Genomic DNA, 25,160 nt, shown 5'->3' on the forward strand with positions numbered 1-25,160 from the left:
TCAACACCAAAAAAGCAAACAACCCAATTAAAACTAGGCAGAGGACCTAATAAACACTTCTCAAAACAGGACATACAGATGGCCAATAGACATATGAAAAGATGTTTGACATCACGAATCATCAGAGAAATGCAAATTAAAACAACAATGAAATATTACCTAACATTTGTCAGAATGGCTATCATCAATAAACCAACAAACAACAAAGGTTGCTGAGGATGTGGGGAAAGGGAACCCTCACACACAGTTGGTGGGAATTCAGACTAGTGCAGCCACTATTTAAAACAGTATGGAGGATCCTCAAAAAATTTAAAAATGGAACTGCCTTAAGATCCAGTAATTCCACTTCTGGGTATACATCTGAAGAAACCCAAAACACTGATTGGAAAAAATATATGCACCCCTATGTTCATCGCAGTGTTGTGTATAATAGTCAAGATATGGAAGAAGCCCAAGCACCCATCAATAGATGAGTGATAAAAAGTGGGGTACATATATGCAATGGAGTATTACTTGGCCATAAAAAAAGAATAAAATCTTACCATCTGCAACAGCATGCATGGACCTAGATAGAGGGTATTATGCTAAGTGAAATAGGTGAGACAGAGAAATACCATATCTTTTTATTTACATGGAATCTAAAGAAAAAGACAAACAAAATTGAAACAGACTCACAGACACAGAGAATAGACTGATGTTTTCCAGAGAGGAGGGCAGTTGGGAGACTGGGTGAAAAGGTGAAGGAATTAACAAGTACAAATTAACTAACAAGTACAAATTGGTAGTTACAAAATTCTCATAGGGATGTGAAGTACAGCGTAGTCAAAAAATAGTCAATAATGTTCTAATAAGTATGTACAGTGCCAGGTCTGCACTGAAAATATTGGGGTGGAGGAGGAAAGGAGACACTGTAAAGTACATGAATCTAATCACTATATTGTATACGTGAAACTAAGACAAAATAATAATGAATGTAAACTGTAATTAAAAAATAAATTTTTTATTTATTTTTTATTTTATTTATTTATTATTTATTTATTTATTTATTTATTTATTTATTTTGTATTTTTCTGAAGCTGGAAACAGGAGAGACAGTCAGGCAGACTCCCGCATGCGCCCGACCGGGATCCACCCGCACACCCACCAGGGGGCGATGCTCTGCCCACCAGGGGGTGATGCTCTGCCCCTCCGGTGCGTCGCTCTGCCACGACCAGAGCCACTCTAGCGCCTGGGGCAGAGGCCAAGGAGCCATCCCCAGCGCCCGGGCCATCTTTGCTCCAATGGAGCCTTGGCTGTGGGAGGGGAAGAGAGAGACAGAGAGGAAGGAGGGAGGGGGGTGGAGAAGCAAATGGGCGCTTCTCCTATGTGCCCTGGCTGGGAATCGAACCCGGGTCCCCCGCACGCCAGGCCGACGCTCTACTGCTGAGCCAACTGGCCAGGGCCTCAATAATGACTTTAAATGTAATGGATTAAATGTTCCAAAAGACATAGGGTAGCAGCATGAATAAAAATACAAGAGCCAGTAGAGGCATATCTTAAGAAGAAAAAGCTCAAATAAACAATCTAACTCTGTACCTAAAAGAACTAGAAAAAGAACAACAAATAAAGCCCAGAGGAAGTAGAAGGAAGGAAATAATAAAGGTCAGAGCAGAAATAAACAAACAGAGGCTGAAAAAAAAAATACACAAGGTCAATAAAACCAAAAGCTGGTTCTCTGAAAAGGTAAACAAGACAGATGATGCTCTTTAACCAAACTCATCAAAAAAAAGAAAAGAAAAAAAAAAAGAGGACCCAAATAAATAAAATCAGAAATGAAAGAGAAGTAAAAACTGATATCACATAAATACAAAGGATTGTAAGAAAATACTATGAAGAACTATACGCCAAAAAACTGGACAGCAAAGGCATAATGGATAATTTCTAGAAACATACAATCTTCAAAAACAGAATACAGAAAAATCAGAAAACCTAAGCAGACCAATTATAACAAATGAAATTGAAATAGTTATCCAAAAACTCTCAGCAATCAAAGGTCCTGGACCAGATGGCTTCACAAGTTAATTTTATCAAACACTCAAAGAAGAACTAACACCTATCCTTTCTCAAACTATTCCAAAAATTTCACGAGGAGGGAAGACTTCCAAGTTCATTTTATGAGGCAAGAATTATCCCAATTCCAAAACCAGGTAAAGAAACTACAAAGAAAGAAAACTATAGGCCAATATCCCTGATGAACATAGATGCTAAAATTCTCAACAAAATATCAGCAAACTGGATCCAGCAATACATTAAAAAGATCATACATCATGAACAAGTGGGATTTCTTTGGAGGAGAAAAGGCTTGTACAATATTCACAAATCAATGAATGTGATTCATCACATAAACAAAATGAAAGGTAAGTCATATGATCATATCAACAGATGCAGAAAAAGCATTTGATAAAATCCAGCACCCATTCACGATCAAAACTCTCAGTAAAATTGGAATACAGGGAACATACCTCAACACAATAAAGGCCATATAAGACAAACTGACAGCCAACATCATACTCAACTGGCAAAAATTAAAAGCAATCCAGTTAAGGTCAGGAACAAGACAGAGGTGACCCCTTTCACTACTCTTATTCAACCTAGTTCTAAAAGTCCTAGCCGCAGCAATCAGACAAGAAGAAATAAAAGGCATCCAAACTGGAAAAGAGGAAGTAAAACTGTCATTATTTGCTGACTACATGATGCTGTACATAGAAAACCCTAAAATCTCAGCCAAAAAACCACCAGACTTGATAAATGAATTTTCAAGGCTACAGGACATAAAAGGAACATTCAGAAAGCAGTGGCATTTTTATACACCAATAATAAAGTCAGAAAAAGAAATTAAGAAAACAATTCCCTCACTATTGCTATAAAAAATGTTCAAGTACCTAGGAATAAATTTTACCAGGGAGAAAAAAAGACTTTGTACTCAGAAAATTAAGACATTAAAAAAAGATTCCCATTAAAAATAAAATTACTTAAAAAAAAAGAAATTGGCCTGACCAGGCAGTAGCACAGTGGATAGAGCATCAGACTGGGATGCAGAGGACCCAGGTTTGAAACCCCAAGGTTGCCAGTTTGAGTGCGGGCTCATTTGGTTTGAGCATAGCTCACCAACTTGAGCCCAAGGTCGCTGGCTAGAGCAAGGAGTCACTCGGTCTGCTGTAGCCCTCTGGTTAAGGCACATATGAGAAAGAAATCACTGAGAAACTAAGGTGCCACAACAAAGAATTGATGCTTCTTATCTCTCTCCCTTCCAGTCTGTCTGTTCCTAACCCTGTCTCTCTCAGTCTCTGTCACAAAAAAATAAAAAAAAATAAAAAAAATAATCGAAGGTCCTGGCCGGTTGTCTCAGTGTTAGAGCATCAGCCTGGAATGTGGAAGTCCCAGGTTCGATTCCCGGCCAGGACACACAGGAGAAGAAACCATCTGCTTCTCTAGCCTTCCCCAACTCCTTTCTTTCTATATCTCGCTTCCCCTCCCACAGCCAAGGCTCCACTGGAGCAAAAGTTGGCTTGGGCGCCGAGGATGGCTCTGTGGCCTCCGCTTCAGGTGCTAGAATGGCTCCGGTTGCAACGGAGCAATGGCCCAGATGGGCAGAGCATTGCTCCCTAGTGGCTTGCCAGGTGAATCCTGGTAGGGCACATGTGGGAGTCTGTCTCCCTGCCTCCCCTACTTCTCACTTCAGAAAAATACCAAAAAGAAAAAAAAAATCTTGGAAGATACAAACAAGTGGAAACATATACCATGTTCATGGATAGGAAGAATTAACATCATTAAAATGTCCATACTACCTGAAGCAATCTATAAAGTCAAACAATTGTTATTAAAATACCAATGGCATATTTCACAGATCTAGAATATTTCAAAAATTTACCTGGAACCAAAAAGAACCCAGATGGTCTCAGCAATCTTGAAAATAAAGAACAATGTGAAAGGCATCACACTATCTGATATCAAGTTATACTACCAAACCACTGTAATCAAAACAGCCTGGTACTGACATAAGAACAAGCATATAGATCAGTGGAGCAGAAAAAGGAACCCAGAAATAAACCCTTTATAGTGAATAAATATTTGACAAAGGAGGGAAGAGTATACAATGGAGAAAGAAAATCTCTTCAATAAATGGTGTTGGGAAAATTAGGTACATGCAAAAAAATTAAACTAGACTACGAATTTACACCATTCACAAAACAAACTCAAAATGGATAAAAGACTTAAATGTAAGTAGCAAAACCACAATAATCTTGCAAAAAAACATAGGCCATATACTCTCAGACATCTTTTGAAGCAATATTTTTACTGATATATATCCACAGGCAAGTGAAATAAAGGGAAAAAAAACAAATGGGACTATGTGAAACTAAAAAGCTTTTGCACAGCAAGAAAACCCCCCATTAACAAAATAAAAAGACAACTTACTCAATGGAGAACATATTTGCTGATATGTCTGATAAGGGGCTAATAACCAAAATTTATAAAGAACTTCTAAAACTCACCAGGAAGGTAAACAATCCAATTAAAAAATGGGCAAATGAAAAAAAAAAGGGCAAATGACCCAAACTGACACTTCTCCAAAGAGGACATACAGATGGCTAATAGGCATATAAAAAAATGCTCAACATCACTAATAATTAGAAAAACGCAAATTAAAACCACAGTGAAGCCTGACCAGGTGGTGGAGCAGTGCATGGAGCATCGGACTGGGATGCAGAGGACCCAGGTTTGAGACCCCAAGGTCGCCAGTTTGAGCACGGGCTCATCTGGCTTAAGCAAAAAGCTCACCAGCTTGGACCCAAGGTCGCTGGCTCGAGCAAGGGGTTACTTGGTCTGCTGGAGGCCCGCGGTCAAGGCACATATGAGAAAGCAAGCAATGAACAACTAAGGTGTCTAAATGAAAGGCGATGTTTCTCATCTCTCTCTGTTCCTATCTGTCTGTCCCTCTCTCTCTGTCCCTGTAAAAAACAAAACAAAAAAACCACAGTCAGATACCACCTCATATCTGCCAGAATAGCTTTCATTAACAAATCAACAAACAAGTGCTGGGAAGGGTGTGGAGAAAAGGGAACCCTCCTGCACTGCTGGTGGGAATGCAAACTGGTGCAGCCACTGTGGAAAACAGTATGGTGTTGCCTCAAAAAATTAAAAATTTAACTGCCTTATGACCCAGCTATCCCACTTTTAGTGATATATCCTAAGATTCCAAAATATTACCAGTAATTCCAAAAAAGATATGCACTTCCATGTTCATTGCAGCACTGTTTACAACAGCCAAGATCTAGAAATAGCCCAAGTGTCCACCAGTGGACGACTGGATAAAAAAGATGTGGTAGTACATTTACACAATGGAATACTATGCAGCTATGAAAAAGAAAATCTCACATTATGCAACAGCATGGATGGACCTGGAGATTATTATGCTAAGTGAAATAAGCCAAGCAGAGAAAGAGAAATATTACATGATATCACTTATCACATATGTGGAATCTAATGAACACAATAAACTGAGGAACAAAACAGAAACAAAGGCAGGGTCACAGGGAACAGAGGACAACTGTCAGAGAGGAGGAAAAGAGCATGGGATCAAAGAAGGTGAAGGCATTAGCCAAGTGAGATGAGGCCTCAGAAATGACTACTGAATTTAGCAATGTTACTTTTACAAGAGCAATTTAAAGCTAATTACAACTAATTCAAAAACAGGAGCAAAGGAATTCCAGTCTCTTTCTGCAACAGAAGGAAATTGAGAGAGGAGCAGTAGCTGGGGGCAAGGGTGAGTCAAAAGCAGCTTTAAGAAGAAAGAAAAAGCATATTTGTGTGATGATGTAAATGATTTCATAGGGAGAGAAAAAATTAATAACTGAAGAGGGAAAAAAGTGTTTAAGTCACTGTTAATACAACCAATCTCCTATGCATGGACTGGGAAGGTGTTTTCCAAATTTTTACTCATAAAAAAGCCAAGGAGCCTGAACTGTGGTGGTGCAGTGGATAAAACGTCAACCTGGAACGCTGAGGTCGCCGTTTCAAAATCCTGGGCTTGCCAGGTCAAGGCACATTTGGGAGTTGATGCTTCCTGCTCTTCCCCCACTTCTGTCTCTCCTTCTAAAAAATGAGTAAAATCTAAAAAAATTTATTTTAAAAAAAGCCAAGAAAACTATGCAGTACTTAGATCTATGTGTCTATGTGCAATTATTTCTACGATAAATTCCTACAAGTGGACCTACTGAACAGAAGGGTTTGCATATTTTATAAAGTGGTACATATTGTCAAGCTGTCCCAAAACTAAATCAATCTAAACTTTCACCAGTAGTTTATGAAAATGCCTGTTTCTCTGTATTCATTAGCACTGGGCATTATCATTCCACTTACTTTTTAAAAATCTAACATTGCCTGACCAGGCGGTGGCGCAGTGGATAGAGCGTCTGACTAGGATGCGGAAGGACCCAGGTTCGAGACCCTGGGGTTGCCAGTTTGAGTGCGGGCTCATCTGGTTTGAGCAAAAAGCTCATCAGCTTGGACCCAAGGTCACTGGCTCGAGCGGGGGGTTATTCAGTCTGCTGAAGGCCCGCGGTCATGGCACATATGAGAAAGCAATCAATGAACAACTACGATGTCGCAACAAAAAACTGATGATTGATGCTTCTCGTCTCTCTCAGTTCCTGTCTATATCTATCCCTCTATCTGACTCTCTCTCTGTCCCTGTTAAAAAAAAAAAAAAATTAAAAATCTAACATAAAAAAAATTCTTACTGTTGTCTGAATTTACATTTCTTCTAAAATGAAATTTGTTTCATGTGGCAGCTTCTTAAGAAGTTAAACATATATTTAACATGTGACCCAGGAATACCATTCCTAGATATCCACCCCCCCAAAATGAAAATATATATCCACATCCACAAAGACGTGCTGGCTTGAGTGTGGGATCATAGACTTGACCCCATGGTTGCTGGCTTGAGCCCAAGGTCGATGGCTTGAGCAAGGGGTCACTCGGTCTGCTGTAGCCCCCCCCCCCCCCCCCCCCCCGTTAAGGCACATATGAGAAAGCAGTCAATGAACTAAGGACACAAAAGAGCTGCAACGAAGAACTGATGCTTGCTCATCTCTCTCCCTTCCTGTCTGTCCCTCTGTCTCTCTCTCCATCACAAAATATATACACACACACACACACACACACACACATATATGTGTGTATATTAAATTTCATATATATATATATATATATATATATGAAATTTAATAAAGCCTGACTGCTAATGACTCTTAGTTCTCTCTTTGGGATATTGAAAAGATTCTAATGATGAGATGACTGTGCAACCCTGTGAATATCTAAAAACCAGTGTGTTTTATACTTTTTTTTTTTAACAGAGACAGAGAGAGAGAGGGATAGATAGGGACAGACAGACAGGAACGAAGAGAGATGAGAAGCATCAATCATTAGTTTTTCATTGTGACACCTTAGTTGTTCATTGATTGCTTTCTCATATATGCCTTCACTATGGGGCTATAGCAGACCGAGTAACCCCTTGCTCAAACCAGATGAGCCCACACTCAGGCTGGCGACCTCGGGGTTTTGAACCTGGGTCCTCAGCATCCCAGTTCAATCCTCTATCGCTCTATCCACTACACCACCGCCCGGTCAGGCCTGTGTGTGTGTATGTGCGTGTGTGTGTGTGTGTGTATGTGCGTGTGTGTGTGTGTGTGTGTGTGTTTTACACTTTAAATAGGTAAATGTACAGTATGTGGATTACATCTCAACAAAGCTGTAATTTTTTTGAAAAGAATACATTCTCAAGCAACTTATAAAACAGCAGATAGAACATGATCTATTTTTGAAGGCTTTATTTTATTGATTTTAGAAAGAGAAAAAAAAGGGGGGGATTGGAGGAATGGGAAGCATGACTTCATAATAGTTGTTTCTCGTGTGTACCTTCACTAGGCAAGCCCAGGGTTTTGAACCGGCAACCTCAGCATTCCAGGTTGACTCTTTATCTACTGAACCAGCACAAGTCAGGCTGATCCCAGTTTTGTAAGATCTACATTATACAAAAAATATATTAATGTATATGTATAGAAAAAAAATCCAGAAGGGTAGACTAAACAGTAACACTGCTTCGCTCTGGGTGGCAGGGCTGCAGGAGCATGGATATTTTTCACAAGAGAAAAAAGAAAATCTGACTCCTTTGCTAATGAGTTTTCTTCTAATCAAGGTTGGTAGTATTTAAACTTTTTTACAAGGAACATATATTACCAGTGTAATATGTTTAAATGTTTAAATAATGGACAATGCCTGACCAGGCAGTGGTGCAGCGGATAGAGCGTTGGACTGAGATACGGAGGACCCCGAGCTCACCAGCTTAAGCGTGGGCTCATCTGGTTTGAGCAAAGCTCACCAGCTTGAACCCAAGGTCGCTGTCTTGAGCAAGGGGTTACTCAGTCTGCTGAGGCCCCACGGTCAAGGCACATATGAGAAAGCAATCAATGAACAACTAAGGTGTCGCAACGCGCAACGAAAAACTAATGACTGATCCTTCGCATCTCTCAGTTCCTGTCTGTCTGTCCCTATCTATCCCTCTCTTTGACTCTCTCTGTCTCTGAAATAAATAAAAAATAAATAAATAATGGACAATAACATCTTCAAAAATATTAATCAAGCCTTCTTGGTTCATGATATAAATCACTAGCCTGAAAAATCAAGTCATTCTTTCATGCATTCAAGCGCTTTTTAAAAATTAGGTAGTAATGATTATTTTAGTCACTTAAAACTCCCCAAATGAATGTCTCTCTCTGAAGTGACAATGGAGCACTAGAGAGTACAGATAGTTTTAACCCAGACATTTCCAGTACAGGCCAAGTGCTGCTGCACAGGGAAAAATGGCATATCAAAGCAGCTAAGGACAGAGCAATCCAGCGCAACCCTCAAACAGAACTCCAAATCCAGGAGGCCCTTATTCCCTTTTAGTCAAATGTCGAAGCAACAATTACTAGCTTTCTGAAAGCCATTCTCACAGAAAAGCAAGCCTTTTGTGGCATCTCAAAATGAGAGATACTGAAATGTCAGAAAGCACCTGGCAATTCTTTGGATATGCAATTTAGCCACAGAATAAGCTACCAAACCTAGGCAAAAAACATTGCATAAAAACTCAGAGAGCCTGACCAGGCAGTGGCTCAGTGGATAGAGCCTTGGACTGGGATGTGGAGGACCCAAGTTCGAGACCTCGAGGTCGCCAGCTTGAGCGTGGAATCATCTGGTTTGAGCAAAGCTCACCAGCTTGGACCCAAGGTCGCTGGCTTGAGCAAGGAGTTACTCGGTCTGCTGTAGCCCCACGGTCAAGGCACATATGAGAAAGCAATCAATGAACAACTAAGGTGTCACAACAAAAAACTGACGATTGATGCTTCTCATCTCTCTCTCCATTCCTGCCTGTCTGTCCCTATCTATCCCTCTCTCTGACTCTGTCTCTGTAAAAAAACAAACAAACAAACAAAAAACTCAAAGAAAGGGGAAAAAAAAAACATTCTCTCCAAATCTTTTGTAAGATGCCCTCTAGAAAAAAATTAATTTTGAATTGTGGAAATTTCATTTCAAAATGAGTAAAATGTTTCAATTTTATATATACTGCTAACTAGCAACAAGGCTGTTATTGCATTACTAAAGTGATCACAATGCAATGCAAAAATTTAAATATTGAAAACTGTGACGAGTCTAAGTAAAGCAGTTATGACAGTTGTTTTTAAATTCATGAAGCAATGGAGAGTTCAAACTGGTTTTCCACATTTTGCCCCATCTTCCACTCTATTTACACCCACCATAACTCTATCAGCCAATTCTCACCATCCAGCAGTGAATGTTAGTATAGTTTGTTTACATCCTTCCAGATAATGTAATTATATAAAAATGTATACAACTGTAGGATTTTTACATAAAACCATCTACATTTAGTAAAAAGAGCAGAGACTATAAGATAATCAGACTCAAGAAAAGTGAGTACTCAATAAATGTTAACAAAGGAATTCGGCCCTGGCCAGTTTGCTCAGTGGATAGAGCATCAGCTTGGCATGTGTACACCTCAGGTTTGATCACTGGTCAGGGCACACATGAGAAGCAACCATCTGCTTCTTTTTCTCCCTCTCCACTTTTTCTCTTCCCCTCTTACAGCCAGTGGCTTGACTGGTTCACACGTAGGCCATGGACACTGAGGATAGTTTAGTTTGGTTGGACTGACAGCCTCACGCACTAAGGATAGGTTGGTTGATTCGAGCTTCGGCCCCAGACAGGGTTTGCCAAGTGAATCCTAGCGCATACAGGGGTTTATCTCACATCTCCCCTCCTCTCACTTACAAAAAAAAAAAAAAAAGGAATTGATTTGTGTCTAGATCTCACTAACCCTAGGTAAATGCGTATGAATCTTTCTGGACTGCACATATGTAAAATAAATTTATATACATATACACATACCCCTAGAATATGTACGCATTAATATACATATATATACACAGTAAAAATTCAGGAAAGGTACAGACTCAACTGTAGGACTAGTGTTTCTTTGAGTATAAGAGTACAAGGGGTGTGGAGCTGTGATGATAAATTAAAAGCATGGATACAAACGTCATTTAACATGTATTAAATACACTTCCTAGAGGGAAAATATACAAAGACACACTCCTGGCCATGTGGAGTCTTGACATTTTCACCAGAGGAAAGGTATAGTGCCCTTTTTGCTTATAGAATGTTCTCCTGCTTTTTGATCTAGTGGGTATTATATCAAGTGTTTCTCCTATCCTGACTGAAATCCAAGAATTTAAGAGAATGGATAATAGTGTAGCATCTACTTACTCCTACTCAGCTTCTTCTCATTAGTTAGACAAATAGGAAGACTAAGCAGAAAGGTCTGAGAGTTGAAAAGAAAGTACATAAACCCTTGCTTCTGACCTCATGACCTTGAGGTTCTCAAAGGTTTAGCCGAAGTAAAATATATTTATATATAAATTCTGTTGGGTAAAAGTTCAAATTAAGTTGTATGGAGATTAAAATATGTATTAAGATATGGTATTGTTTAGGTTATGAAGATATACTTAGCATATCTTCATAATTTAAACAATATCACGTCTGCAAAGGGTGCTAAAAAACAAGTTCCTGTATCACCTTACTTCTCTTAGCAAGCCCATCTCATGCCCCAACACACTCCTCATTTTAAAACTTCTAGCAAATGTCACATCTCTGGCTAAAATACATTATACCCATATTACTAACAGAGTTGAGAATGGCACCTAACTCCCAGTATCAAATTTTAGTATGCCCTGACTAGCTGAGCTTTGAATTCTGCTAAGAATGATGACAACTGATACTTAACTGATAAGTTATCCTTATAAGTTATAATCATATTATCCTTAGAAAAGTTTAATCATGAAACTAAAAATATTTCTGACTGATTAATTACTACTGGATTTTTATGCCATTCAAATTAACTCAAATAAATTTAAATAAATTTAAAGTCTTTTAAATACAGTCATTTTAATTCATGAAGTGACTGCAATTTAATACAATTTATATCATAATCACCCATAATGGATAAAAGAACAGTTCACTGGTTTAAATCCTGCAGTGTCATTTACCAACCGTGAAACCTTAAGCAAGTTATAATCTCTTGCCTCAGTTTTCTCACATGTAAAATAAGGGCAATGACAGCACTTATCCCTCATACTGTTTTAAGGATTAAGTAACATATAAATAAAATGCTTTGAACATTTGGTATATAATATGTGCTATACAATTATTAGGTGCTACTAATATTATTTGGTTAAAAATGTTAACAAAGGCAAGATAAAACAATCTCCTGCTTTAAAAATAATGTTCTCTTCCTTAGAGATTATTACTTATTTTCGAAAACTTTCCACTTTTATAAAAACAAGAATTACATTAGAGTATACAATGCAACTTCATTCAAATATAAAATATGGTGGGGGACAAAGGAAGTTTACAGTTATTCATATAGAAAATAATACCATAAATAATAATACAAGAATAAACTCGGCCCTGGCCGGTTGGCTCAGCGGTAGAGTGTCGGCCTGGCATGCGGGGGACCCGGGTTCGATTCCCGGCCAGGGCACATAGGAGAAGCACCCATTTGCTTCTCCACCCCCCCCCCCTCCTTCCTCTCTGTCTCTCTCTTCCCGTCCCGCAGCCGAGGCTCCATTGGAGCAAGGATAGCCCGGGCGCTGGGGATGGCTCCTTGGCCTCTGCCCCAGGCGCTAGAGTGGCTCTGATTGCGGCAGAGCTACGCCCCGGAGGGGCAGAGCATCGCCCCCTGGTGGGCGTGCCAGGTGGATCCCGGTCGGGCGCATGCGGGAGTCTGTCTGACTGCCTCTCCCTGTTTCCAGCTTCAGAAAAATACAAAAAAAAAAAAAAAAAAGAATAAACTCTATGCTTCTCGTACTCACAACTGTAAATCTACTTTTGCCCCACCCTAAATAGCCTCACATACCTGTTTGGAATACAAGTTCTTTCCCTCCTACACCTGCTGCCTCCAGATTAATAAATGCACGAATCAAGTTGGCCCAGGGGTGTTGAGTAATGAAACCATGACTGGCCTGAATGAGAAAGAAAGAAAACAAATACAGGTTCAATAATCTGAGATTATCAAATCTCTATTTTGCTTACTTTAAAGACAGAATGTCTATGCTGATAAGGAGAAGAACAGGAAAAGAACTCTTTTCAAAGGCAGTATCTAAAGACATGTGTCTGCTTCTCTCCCTATGCATAACGGCTGTGTGCATTTGCTGAGTGGAAAGTCACCATCACAGAAGGCACAGCACTGATTTTCATGAGTAGTGCCAAACAACATTCCCAGTATTGTGAGGCTGCACAAAAGGACAAAAAAACAAAAACAAACAAATAAAAAACGGGAAAAAGAACGATCCACATGGTTGAGTATTCATGCTGTGTGCCAGTCTCAAAACATCTCTGAAACTCCAGTCAAAGAAAACCTGAGGTGAATAATCATGTCATTATAAAGCCCTTCTATGAATCAAACACTGACAAGATGGCCTATTCTAAGTTGAGTTTGCAAATGTTGAACATGTGTATACAAAAGGCTGCAGAATTTTTAAAGTACTGCCAAATACAGTATTTCTTTTGTATGTTTTTATGATATTATTCAAATAAATAATCAAAATGTATAAGTTACCATCACTCTTATTATTCAAGCCTAGTATTTAAAACAGTAAAATCTCACCTGCAAAACATTTTCCTCAGCACCATTAAAGAGAAATATGACAGCATGACTTAAGGCTTCTGAAGATATTGACAAGACACGAAGGACTTCCAGCATCACTGAACAGCTAACTGCATCATCACTGGCACCTTTAAATCAGAAAAACAGATTTGCTCCTCAGATTTTAAAATCTTTACAGTATAAACCATCATACTCATAACAGCTGAAGTCTACTTCAAAATAATTAAAATTTGCGGGGGTGGAAGTACAAAAACAAGATCGGACTACCGAAGCTGGTAATAGGTACACTCGGGTTCATTAAACAATCCTTTGTTTTTGGATATATTGTAAATTTTCCATAATAAAAAGTGTAATCAAAGTAAACAGGCACAGTAATGACCTAGACTACAGCATTTTGGGGTTTACATACTGGGAGGCAGGGTGCTACAGAATTTAGGATGGGATTTTTTTTTTTTTTACAGAAACAGAGAGAGAGTCAGAGGGATAGACAGGGACAGACAGACAGGAATGGAGACAGATGAGAAGCATCAATCATTAGTTTTTCGTTGCGCGTTGCGACTTCTTAATTGTTCATTGATTGCTTTCTCATATGTGCCTTGACTGCGGGCCTTCAGCAGACTGAGTAGACTGAGTAACCCCTTGCTGGAGCCAGCGACCCTGGGTCCAAGCTGGTGAGCTTTTGCTCAAGCCAGGTGAGCCCGCGCTCAAGCTGGCTGACCTCGGGGTCTCGAACCTAGGTCCTTCCACATCCCAGTCCAACGCTCAATCCACTGCGCCACCGCCTGGTCAGGTTTAGCATGGGCTTTAGAGTAAGAAAGACTTGGTAATAAATTCTAGTTCTGTCATTTACCCTACCACTTCCTAGTCTACAGAGCAGGCTAACGATATCTACCTCAAAGGTGTGTTGTGAGGATTACAAAATAATGTGGTCTGTATTCAATGTTAGTTGTTCCTTCTCTTTACAAAGTTGAGGAAGGCTCTGTAGGTAGCTAAAACACTTGTTTTGGTGTTGTTAAATTCCAGACTCCAGGCCTGACCTGTGGTGGCGCAGTGGATAAAGCGTTGACCTGGAAATGCTGAGGTCGCCGGTTCGAAACCCTGGGCTTGCCTGGTCAAGGCACATATGGGAGTTGATGCTTCCAGCTCCTCCCCCCTTCTCTCTCTCTCTCTCTGTCTCCCTCTCCTCTCTAAAATTAATAAAATATAAAATTTAAAAAAAAATTCCAGACTCCATTCCTACTCAAGAAGAAAATCCTTATTACTTATTACTTGTCTGAGCAGTGATTACTGGATTGTATTTTACCAAGTGAAACTAAGCAGTAACTAACTCCTATCAACAAGACAGAAGCATATGTAGCAACCAGTAAAAAGTGCCACCTTCAGGAACCAAATGAAATTAATGGGTTTTTAACTTTGAGACTGTGAATTACTTTAAAATAAAAATAAAACCATAAAATTTTTTTTCAAAGAGAAGGGGAAATTAAAAGAGACATATCTATAAAGGGTTGATTAAAAAGTTAAACTATCCATTTATCTTCCTTTATTTTAATGGTTCTGTTGTTTGAGGAAAGAACTGTAGAGGCTCAAATATCTTTAAGAAAGTGAAGGAAAGTTAGAGAACAGTATCTATAAGGGCTGGGTGGTTAACCAACATCTCTTTCCATTTAGAATTAACCTGAAATTGAAGCCACTCCTAAAATAACTCAATATCTCTTCTACCAACAACCTGGAACCAAGCAGCAAACCCAAGAAGACATTCAAGTCCTTTCTGTGGGTAACATTACTTCTAATTGGTATTAGGCCCAAAGGTCCATATATGTTATTGAGACAAACTTTTAAAAAATACCCATATTTCAATTAGTTCATCCACTGAAAGGATTTATGTAAGTTTATTTTATGTGTATTTTTAAACATTTTTTTAAAAGATTTTATTTATTTATTTTAGAGAAGGGGGGAGAGAGGGAGGGGAGGAGCAGGAAGCTTCAACTCCCATATGTGCCTTGACTGGGCAAGCCCAGGGTTTCAAACCCGCAACCTCAGTGTTCCAGGTCAATGCTTTATCCACTGTGCCACCACAGGTCAGGCCAAAACTATTTTTAACAATTTATTATTGACAGAAATGTCCTTGGGATTACTGGTAAAGGTAATCTCATAAAATTTTAATTTAAAATGAATTCCAATGACCTATAAAAATGCCATCCTTTCATTATTAGACTCCATATATAGGATTTGTAACATTTGGCACTATATTTCTGATACCTATATACACATCTTTCTTATTTAATGCTCTTAAATAACCATGGTGTCAATCTGTCCCTTCTGAGAATATAAGAATCACAATACTGCCTGACCAGGCGGTGGCACAGTGAATAGAGCATCAGACTGAGATGCCAAAGACCCAAGTTCGAGACCCCGAGGTCGCCAGCTTGAGCGCAGGCTCATCTGGTTTGAGCAAAAGCTCACCAGCTTGGACCCAAGGTCGCTGACTCAAGCAAGGGGTTACTCGGTCTGCTGAAGGCCCGTCATCAAGGCACATATGAGAAAGCAATCAATGAACAACTAAGGTATCACAACAAAAAAATGATGACTGATGCTTCTCATCTCTCTCCGTCCCTGTCTATCCCTCTCTCTGACTCTCAGTCTCTGAAAAAAAAAAAATCACAATACTGGCATAGGGCAAAATTTATTTTATTACTGCTTTGAAAGAGGCACAAAAGACCACTGGTTTACCTAGCACACGCAAAGATATTTCTGACTTTATAAAAAGAAATGGGTATGTACTGCGTTTTTTTAACATCTTGAAAAAATATTTAATAGAAACAAGACAGTTTTACAACAAACATGTCATTGGGATACTGTGCCAATATGGAAGTCAGGGAATGTCATTTTCTTCTCATGCTACAAATGTATGTGAATCTCTCCTACCCTAAACAATTCACACTGGTCCTGCTACTCTCTCTACTGACAATCAATAACTCACCTTTTTTCATCAGATCATTCTGTACTCCATGTCCTCAATACACTGTTTTGTTGAAAACTCAAGTTGTTGTTTTTTTCCCCCAAATCTAGTTGCTTTTATCTTGTTATATTCTTGGAAATATTTGAGTTTTTAAAAATCATGTAACATTCTAAATGCAATTGGCAAACTCTCGCATTAAAGATGTCATAGGATGAATCATTTTATCAAGCAATTAAATTTTATATTTTTAAAACTCTCTCATATTGGGCCTGCTGTAAATTCAAAAAATTTGGAAATATTAAATATTTGGAAATTTGGAAATATTTGACAATTACTAGGGGGGAAAAAAAGGACATTATTTCATGCCAGGCACTATTTTCTATTTTCTAAGCAATGCCAATAGGAAAGTACTATTATCTCCATTTTACAGATCAGAAACTGAGGAAAGAAGAGGTTAAGTAGATTGCCAAAGGGAGCATTAACAACTTCCTTTCAAATGTAGCTGAAAGTTACTGGCCTGAAAGCCCCATCTGGTCCCACCTCTGTCTCTGCTCAGTGGTGATCAGCTAAGTTCACTTCTGTGTCAAATGAGGGTGTTGAACCAGATTCCTTCTCAGGTCTTGTCTACCTTTAACATGCTATGATTCCACTGTAAAATGCTACAATTTTTCCATTCTTCCCACTTACAATCTCTTTAATAACTACTGAAAACATTTTTCTGATCAATCTTTTTTTTTAATATTTATTTATTTATATTTTCAGAGACAGAGTGAGAGTCAGAGAGAGGGATAGACCGGGACAGACAGACAGGAACCGAGAGAGATGAGAAGCATCAATCATCAGTTTTTCGTTGGGACTCCTTAGTTGTTCATTAATTGCTTTCTCATATGTGCCTTGACCATGGGCCTTCAGCAGACCAAGTAACCCCTTGCTCAAGCCAGTGACCTTGGATCCAAGCTGATTAGCTATTTGCTCACACCAGATGAGCCTGTGCTCAAGCTGGGGACACCTCGGGGTCTCGAACCTGAGTCTTCCACATCCCAGTTCGACGCTCTATCCACTGCACCACCGCCTGGTCAAGCAATCTTATTTTTTTTTAATGAAAGTTCAATTCAGGAGATTCTCATTCATTCAAAAATATTTTTGTCAGGCACTGTCCTGACAAAACATCAAGTACTGTATTCTATTTTGACAAGGTATTTTCAGAGGAAGATTTATGGATTAATGAGGTATTCTAACAGTATGGCATCCCAGTGTGCCAAAACTCTCACTTTATAGGTAGGTCAACAGAAACTGCTAGGAAAGATGTCCTCCAAACCCTGTGTCCTATGAAGGCAAGGACTATTCCTTTATCACATATCCCCAAAGCCTAGTATAACACCTAGCTAAGTAACACTTGAAGAGACAGAACCTGACTCAGAGACACATACTGCTAACACTGATAAAGCTGCTTTAGTCTAACAGCAACATTTCAGCCCTGTCACTGGGCTGCTGGCACCATTGTTTAAAAAAATAAAGCACTTGAGAATAGTGAGGGGTTAGATCTTAAACCAAATGATACTTTTCTAATTATCCTGCCTACCATCACAAACAAGGTCTAAGAAAATGGTGTCCCACAAATGCCCAAGTAGCTTGGCATTAATAAGCTTTCTGGGCTGTGACAGCTTCAAGATAATTAAAAAACAAGTACAGCCTGACCAGGCGGTGGCACAGTGGATAGAGCATCGGACTGGGATGCAGAGGACCCAGGTTCGAGACCCCAAGGTCGCTGGCTCCAGCAAGGGGTTACTCAATCTGCTGAAGGCCTATGGTCAAGGCACATATGAGAAAGCAATCAATGAACAACTAAGGAGTCGCAACGCACAACGAAAAACTAATGATTGATGCTTCTCATCTCTCCGTTCCTGTCTCTCTGACCCTGTCTATCCCTCACTCTGACTCTCTCCCTGTCTCTGTAAAACAAACAAACAAACAAACAAAAAACAAGTACATACCCGGTGAGTTTGCCACTGAGTCAAAATGACAGTTAGCCAGAACAGCATGCTGGGCTCCATCTCTGGGTTCCAGCTTTACCACAACATTGGTGATATTATCATAGTAGCTTGTAAAACCTCCCAAAAAGTCAATGCTAAAGGAGCCTGTGGGCCGTTGTACATCTACTGAAATCTTGTGAAGGCTGTTGCTTTGAACTTCAATCAGTTTAATCTGTTCCAAAAGATAATGCACTGTCAGAATTTCATTTTCTGGACTTCCTGTAGTCCTGGGGCCAAAGGATGTTATATGTTCAAGATAATCCCTGGAACACATCAAAAGAATGATGATTAACACTTAGCACAGAACTTTTTCTCTAGAATTTCTCTCACCCCAAAAACAAGTTCTTTGGCTTCTCACACAAAAATAGTTGCCCTTTTTGGGGAACACTTGATTAAGTATATGATTGTCTTTTTTTTTTAATTCTGCTGGGGTTTTTTTAAGACTTAATTTACTCATTTTAGAGAAGAGAGAGAGAGAAGGGAAGAAAGAGCAGAAAGCATTCACTCTCACATGTGCCTTGATCAGGCAAGCCGTGTTTCGAACCAGCAACCTCAGAGTTCCAGGTTGACACTTTATTCACTGTGCTACCATAGGTCAGGCAGTATATGATTGTCTAACCAGTATGCTGCACACTTGAAACTAATCCAAAATAATACTTGAATGTAGACTATTAACTGAAAAATAAAAATTAAATTAGGCCCTGGCCGGTTGGCTCAGCAGTAGAGCGTAGGCCTGGCGTGCGGGGGACCCGGGTTTGATTCCCGGCCAGGGCACATACGGGAGGGGCCCATTTGCTTCTCCATCCCCCCCTCCTTCCTCTCTGTCTCTCTCTTCCCCTCTCGCGGCTGGGGCTCCATTGGAGCAAGGATGGCCCGGGCGCTGGGGATGGCTCCTTGGCCTCTGCCCCAGGCGCTGGAGTGGCTCTGGTCGCGGCAGAGCGACGCCCCGGAGGGGCAGAGCATCGCCCCTTGGTGGGCAGAGCGTCGCCCCCTGGTGGGCGTGCCGGGTGGATCCCGGTCGGGCGCATGCGGGAGTCTGTCAGACTGTCTCTCCCTGTTTCCAGCTTCAGAAAAATGCAGGAAAAAAAAAAAATTTAAAAAAATTTAAAGTGTTTAGGCTGCCCTTCATCATTTCAGGGAACCTGTGAAAAATCACTTGTAAAGTTCCATCATTTCGTTTTGTCTCCCATGAGTCCATCCCTTCAGTTTTCTCTACCCAGTCCCAAATTTCCTCATCCTTATGAAAAGACTATAGACAAGCAGTTCTCAACCTGCGGGTCGCGACCCCAGTGGGGGTGGAATGACCAAAACACAGGGGTCGCCTATTTCCGATGGCTTTGGGCGACCTCTGTGTTTTGGTCCTTCCACCCCCGCTGGGGTCGCGACCCGCAGGTTGAGAACGGCTGCTATAGACTATTCAAAATGTATAAATGCTAAAGACTAGACAGCACAAAATGCAAGTTCACTGTGCCACCTCTGGAGGGTTACTGATTCCGGTTTACTGAAAGCAATGAGCTAAGAATTAAGTCAAGAGGTTAAATAAACAAAAACTTCTTCATTGTAAAGAATGGATTCAGTCCTCCTTGAGTGCACACAAGACCCAGCAACTTCAATTCAGGCCAAAAGCAACACTACCCCTAAAAAAAATAAAATGTTTTTGTCTTGCACCACACTCCAAGTGAGTAAATAGGAGGATGGGGAAGGTGTGTTCCATAAATTCCTTATTAAAATAAGCTTCCAGCACACTGTATTCAACAGAAAAAGTTTTGAAATCACAGTGGCTGTTGAAAACTACTACCTTATGATTCTGAACTTCGACACATTTGTTACAATACCTTTGATTTAATCACCTAGCACACTTAATGGTGTCTTTTTAAATTGTTTTCCCATCATAATCTCAATTTATTTTTAATCGAATTTATTGGGGTGACAATGGTTAATAAAATTATATAGGTTTCAGGTATACCACTCTATAATAATACATCGTGTGTTCACCACCCCAAGTCCTGTCTCCTGCCATCACCATTTATCGTCCCTTTACCCTCTTCTATTTCCCCCTACCCACTTTTCCTTTGGAATCACCACATTTTTGTCGGTGTTTATGACGATATTTTTGTTTTTAGTTAAAAAAAAAAAAAAAAAAAAAGTTAAACCTTATACACCAGAAGCCCAAGGATAACCTCCAGAAATCTGAGAACTTCTGAAATTATATTTTTAGTGCGGTCTTCCAGGTTGGGCCTCCACAGCTTTTACGCGTGAGGACTGTGACCTTCAAAGTTAAACCACTTCATAAGCCCCTTCTGACTCCTCCTCGGGAACTGAATTTACAAAACTGCCTAGATACACAATTTCACGCCCCTTCATTTCACTGGGAAAGAAAGGGGTGGTAAAAAGTGGAAGCTGCTCCAGAAGATGAGGGACGACTAAACAACCATTTGCAAGTGGGGCAAAGAGGTGACGGAAACGGAGGCACAGTCCCCCTGGCATCCTCCACCAGCTTAACAGAGGGCAGTGCAAGCCCCGCTTCCTGTACATCGGACTCCAGAAGAGCGGTGCGCGAGGCCACCCTACCCCATGTGGAGCCAGGTGGAGCCAGGTGGAGCCAGGCGGAGCCCGCGAGCCTGAGCGGTCCCGCAGGGGCGGGTGCACACAGGTGCGGTGCCCAGGCTATGGCAGAGGACGCAGGGAACCCAAGGGACGCGCGGGCAGGGCGGGAGCGGCCAGTACCTGGCTTGGCGCGCATCGAACTCCCGGTGGTGCCCAGCGGCTCCACGCAGCACGAGCTGCTGCAGCGACAGCTGCACCAGCGCCCGCAGCGCGAGCAGGTAGAGCGCTAGCCCCAGCGCAGCGCGCGCCTCAGACAGTCCGGTCCACGCAGCGCCGCCCGCGCCTCCGCTACCCGCCGCGCTCCGCTTCCGCGTCCTCGCGCTGCCGCCGCACGCGTCGGTCCCGAGCTCCAGCGTAGGGGCTTCGCTATGTGGTTGCGCCGAGGATGCCGAGCCGACCCGCCGTTCCCCTCCAACGCGATACCGCCTCACGGCCGCCGACTCGGAACCCCACTCCATTGCCACGAGCCTCAGACACCAGCCCAACCGCCCTAGCCCGCGACAGCCCCAGGAGCAACCGCGGCCGCAGGAGCGCCTCCTAGTGATCGGACGGAAACTGCAGAGGGCCAAACTTGTTCTGATTGGCCCGTCTGGCGGAGCGGAGACCCAGTCTCTTTGGGCAGCTCGTCGGTGGGTGCAGCGGAAGGGCGGGCCCAGGCTGGCCGTGAAGGGTGTGTCTCCTCCCGTAAGACTTCCTTGCCGGGTGTGGGACACAGATTTCCAAACGGGAAGATACTTAGAAACCTAGAAACGTGAGAAAAGTGAGAGATAGCCTTTAAACGAATGCACATGGTGCACCAGGCAGATGAAGGCGGCAATGGCCCAGCTTTTCTAAGGTACGTTCGAGTAGGCTCTTAAAATTAAAAAAATAAAGACTGCGCAAAGTATGCCCCGACTCAAGCTTCCACATAAACTAATCACAGATCTTAATGGTGCGACGTAACCAGCACTATCATTGCCTCCATTAACAGCTAAAGAAAAATAATAGCTCTTTAATATTGAATATCTGCCGCAAGCCAAGCACTGTACTAAGTGATTTAATACAGTAACACATTTGAGTCTCATAAGAACCCTGAAAGGGAAATATTTTTATTCCCATAATAGCTGAGAAACTTACAAGTAACAGCTGAAGAACTTTCTAAATCAGTGTGCCCTCCAAACAGCATTCCATTCAGCTACTGAATATGGCACTGAGAAAAGCGACCATTTAGTATTTTTCCTACCTGGTGATGCCGGGAGCCTCTCTGCTTCAATGTTCTGTGTCTGCAGCATGGACTTGCAGCAGCACCATGGCCATGAACCGAGAGACCAACTGGAAAGGTGCACTACCCTACCTGTCTGCCCTACTTGTCAGCTCCAGCCCACCTGACACCAGGGTGCTCCTTATTCTCAGCGATCCAGCTGGCCTCTATCAAAGTCCTTCTTGCTCATCATCTTTCCTTCTCCAATAGGATCTTCACTGCTGACTTGCCTGGAATGTTCTCCCCTCCCCTCATTGCCTAGTTAACTCCTATTTAATCTTCATATGTCAATTTTAGTGTACCTCCTCAAGCAAGAATCTCCTAATCTAATGAAGCCAGTTTCCTCTATGTGTAGTACATATCTCACAGCATCATTTAAGAATGTAATTAACGTTTTTCTCATTAGATGGTAAGCTCCATGAGGGCAAGAATCATGTCTGGCTTTGTTCACCATTTTAATACCTCTTAACACAAAGCATAACATGTATAATAGTGTGTAGTCAATAAATACTTCTTGACAGTGAATAAATGAAAACATAACAGTTTTACAGCAGCAGCATGAATTTAGTTCATAAGATCCTTTTTAGTTTGTTAAATACATAAAACCAAAGACAGCCTGACCAGGCGGTGGCGCAGTGGATAGAATGTCAGAGTGGGATGCGGAAGGACCCAAGTTTGAGACCCGAAGGTCGCCAGCTTGAGCGCGGGCTCATCTGGTTTGAGCAAAAACTCACCAGCTTGGACCCAAGGTCTCTGGTTCGAGTAAGGGGTTACTCGATCTGCTGAAGGCCCGCGGTCAAGGCACGTAGAGAAAGCAATGAATGAACAACTAAGGTGTCGCAATGTGCAACGAAAAACTAATGATTGATGCTTCTCATCTCTCTCTGTTCCTGTCTGTCTGTCCCTATCTATCCCTCTCTCTGACTCTCTCTCTCTGTCTCTGAAAAAAAAAACCAAAAAATAAAACCAAAGACAATGTCTATCTTATTTATTCTTCACTATACCCCCAGTGCTTAGCTCTGAGCCTAGCAAATGAAAGCATACTGTCTTTTATAAGAACCAGCTATCTTGCTATTCTTTCCAAAAACTCTAGCACCCACACCATCTTTGAAAGATAACACCTCAGAAACAACTCTGTCTACCCTAGTATAACAAGATATGGGGGATTGTAGTTAGTTCCTAGGCAAAGGACACAAAAGTCTCACTTCTTTTAAGCTTTACTTATTTTATGCTGTCACATGCTGAGCTGGGTGGGTGTCAGAAAACCTAGAGATAAGGTGATCTACTGGGAGCTGGGTTTCTGGTTAAACCATTTGAGCTCTCTTTTTCTGAATGGATAGTGTAAGTTAAGTGTCTCTGACAATATTCCATGGGAGTCAGTGTACTGTAGTAGAAAGAAAAGCTCAGCTGTTGAAGTCAGCTAGAGCTGAGTTCCGGAATTAGGAACCTTCAATACACATGGCATTATGGAAGTTAGTTTCAGAGTTTCAGTGTCGTTATCTGGATAATGGGGATAATGCCTAGTTTAAAGGGCTTCAAGAAGGATTAATCATCTAATGCATGTGAAAAATCCTCACACATAAGTCTCATTAAATACTATTTTCCAGAATTTTTTGCCTCAAAAAATCCTTTGCAGATTTAATTGAAAGCCATTTTCCTATCATAATAATCATAGAGCCCTAGGTGGGAGAAGTTGAGTTATTATAATTAGGGTCTTAGAAGGCATTTTTTTTCTTTTTTGTTTTTCTTTTCCGAAGCTGGAAACGGGGAGAGACAGTCAGACAGACTCCCGCATGCGCCCGACCGGGATCCACTCAGCACGCCCACCAGGGGGCGATGCTCTGCCCCTCCGGGGCGTCGCTCCGTTGCAACCAAAGCCACTCCAGCGCCTGGGGCAGAGGCCAAGGAGCCATCCCCAGCGCCGGGCCATCCCTGCTCCAATGGAGCCTCGGCTGCGGGAGGGGAAGAGAGAGAGAGGAAGGAGAGGGGGAGGGGTGGAGAAGCAGATGGGCGCCTCTCCTGTGTGCCCTGGCTGGGAACCGAACCCAGGACTTCTGCATGCCAGGCCGACGCTCTACCACTGAGCCAACCGGCCAGGGCCCATTTTTTTTTATCTTTAGACTTGTGTAAATTATGGTATCCATTTGTGAATATTTTTTAGGTACCAGTTGGATACCTACTGTTGATCAAATAAGTTTGTAAATATGATATATATGTTTGCTCGCTTATAGTTTGCATTAGGTGTAGGAGACAGGCTGTAAGCAGGCAGGTCATTATAGCCTAAGGCTTAGTTTTAAGACTAAGTCTCTCCTACCCTTTTAATACTAAGATCTTTTCAAAACTAAACTTTTCCCCACACCCTTGACTGTTGCATGATGTGGGGTGGTGCACTCTCATGAGCAATCCCATTATGCCTCAGATAAGTGACTTTGTATCAGACACTTCCTTGTTTGTATATTGGATTAAAGGTTTTGATTTCTATGCTATAAAATGGGGCAGAGGAGCCCATGCAAAAGGAGAGCAGAGAAAAGGCCACGAGGAGGAGAGGAGAAATAGCCAAGATGGTGAATGTTGAGGGAGAAGCCAGTTTGTGCAGAGAGAAGGAGATGGGGAACAAATGTGAATAAGGCTGGTGAGGTAGAAATCTTTGATTCTAGGAAACTTGGATAAGTCAGTGGCTTTGGGAGCCCTGACTGGAAAGGGAAATGTTTTCCCACTTTGTGTATTTCTTGCCCGCCAGGTGCAAGCTAGGATTAAAGCTAATGGCCCACTAGTTCTTCGCTCCATTGTTTCATTACCATCTGTCCGAATCAAATGTGAACCTGCATGGGCCAGGGGGCTGTGATGGTGGCCGTGGCTACTGGCTTTACACCTACTCTATGTCAGATACTGATCAAGGTGGGAAAACACACAGAAGAACGAATAAATATTTCTGTCTTCTCAGAGTCTACATTCTAGTGGGGAGACAACAAGTGTGTGGGGGGGGGTTGTAAAATGTCATATAAAATGCATATGAAAAATAATAAAGTAAAAAATTGAGAATGATAAAGACTACTG

The 25,160-nt window shown here is 41.4% G+C and overlaps 1 protein-coding gene across 2 annotated transcripts in view; it reads right to left on the reverse strand.

Annotated features, from left to right (window-relative positions):
- Positions 1-21,507, reverse strand: part of ERMP1 (endoplasmic reticulum metallopeptidase 1) — a 69,928-nt gene extending 48,421 nt beyond the window's left edge. The window contains exons 1-4 of one of the 2 annotated variants that reach the window (XM_066257210.1): positions 20,984-21,507; positions 18,218-18,519; positions 13,265-13,392; positions 12,515-12,620 (exon numbers count right to left, since the gene is read on the reverse strand). In XM_066257210.1, coding sequence (XP_066113307.1) covers positions 12,515-12,620; positions 13,265-13,392; positions 18,218-18,519; positions 20,984-21,321 — 874 coding nt within the window. In that variant the 5' untranslated portion in view covers positions 21,322-21,507. The remainder of the gene's footprint in view (positions 1-12,514; positions 12,621-13,264; positions 13,393-18,217; positions 18,520-20,983) is intronic. The other variant, XM_066257209.1, reaches the window with a different exon arrangement.
- Between the last annotated feature and the right edge of the window lie 3,653 nt (positions 21,508-25,160).

The sequence above is a fragment of the Saccopteryx bilineata genome, chromosome 2 (assembly GCF_036850765.1).
Source record: "Saccopteryx bilineata isolate mSacBil1 chromosome 2, mSacBil1_pri_phased_curated, whole genome shotgun sequence".
NCBI classification, from domain to species: Eukaryota; Metazoa; Chordata; class Mammalia; order Chiroptera; family Emballonuridae; genus Saccopteryx; species Saccopteryx bilineata.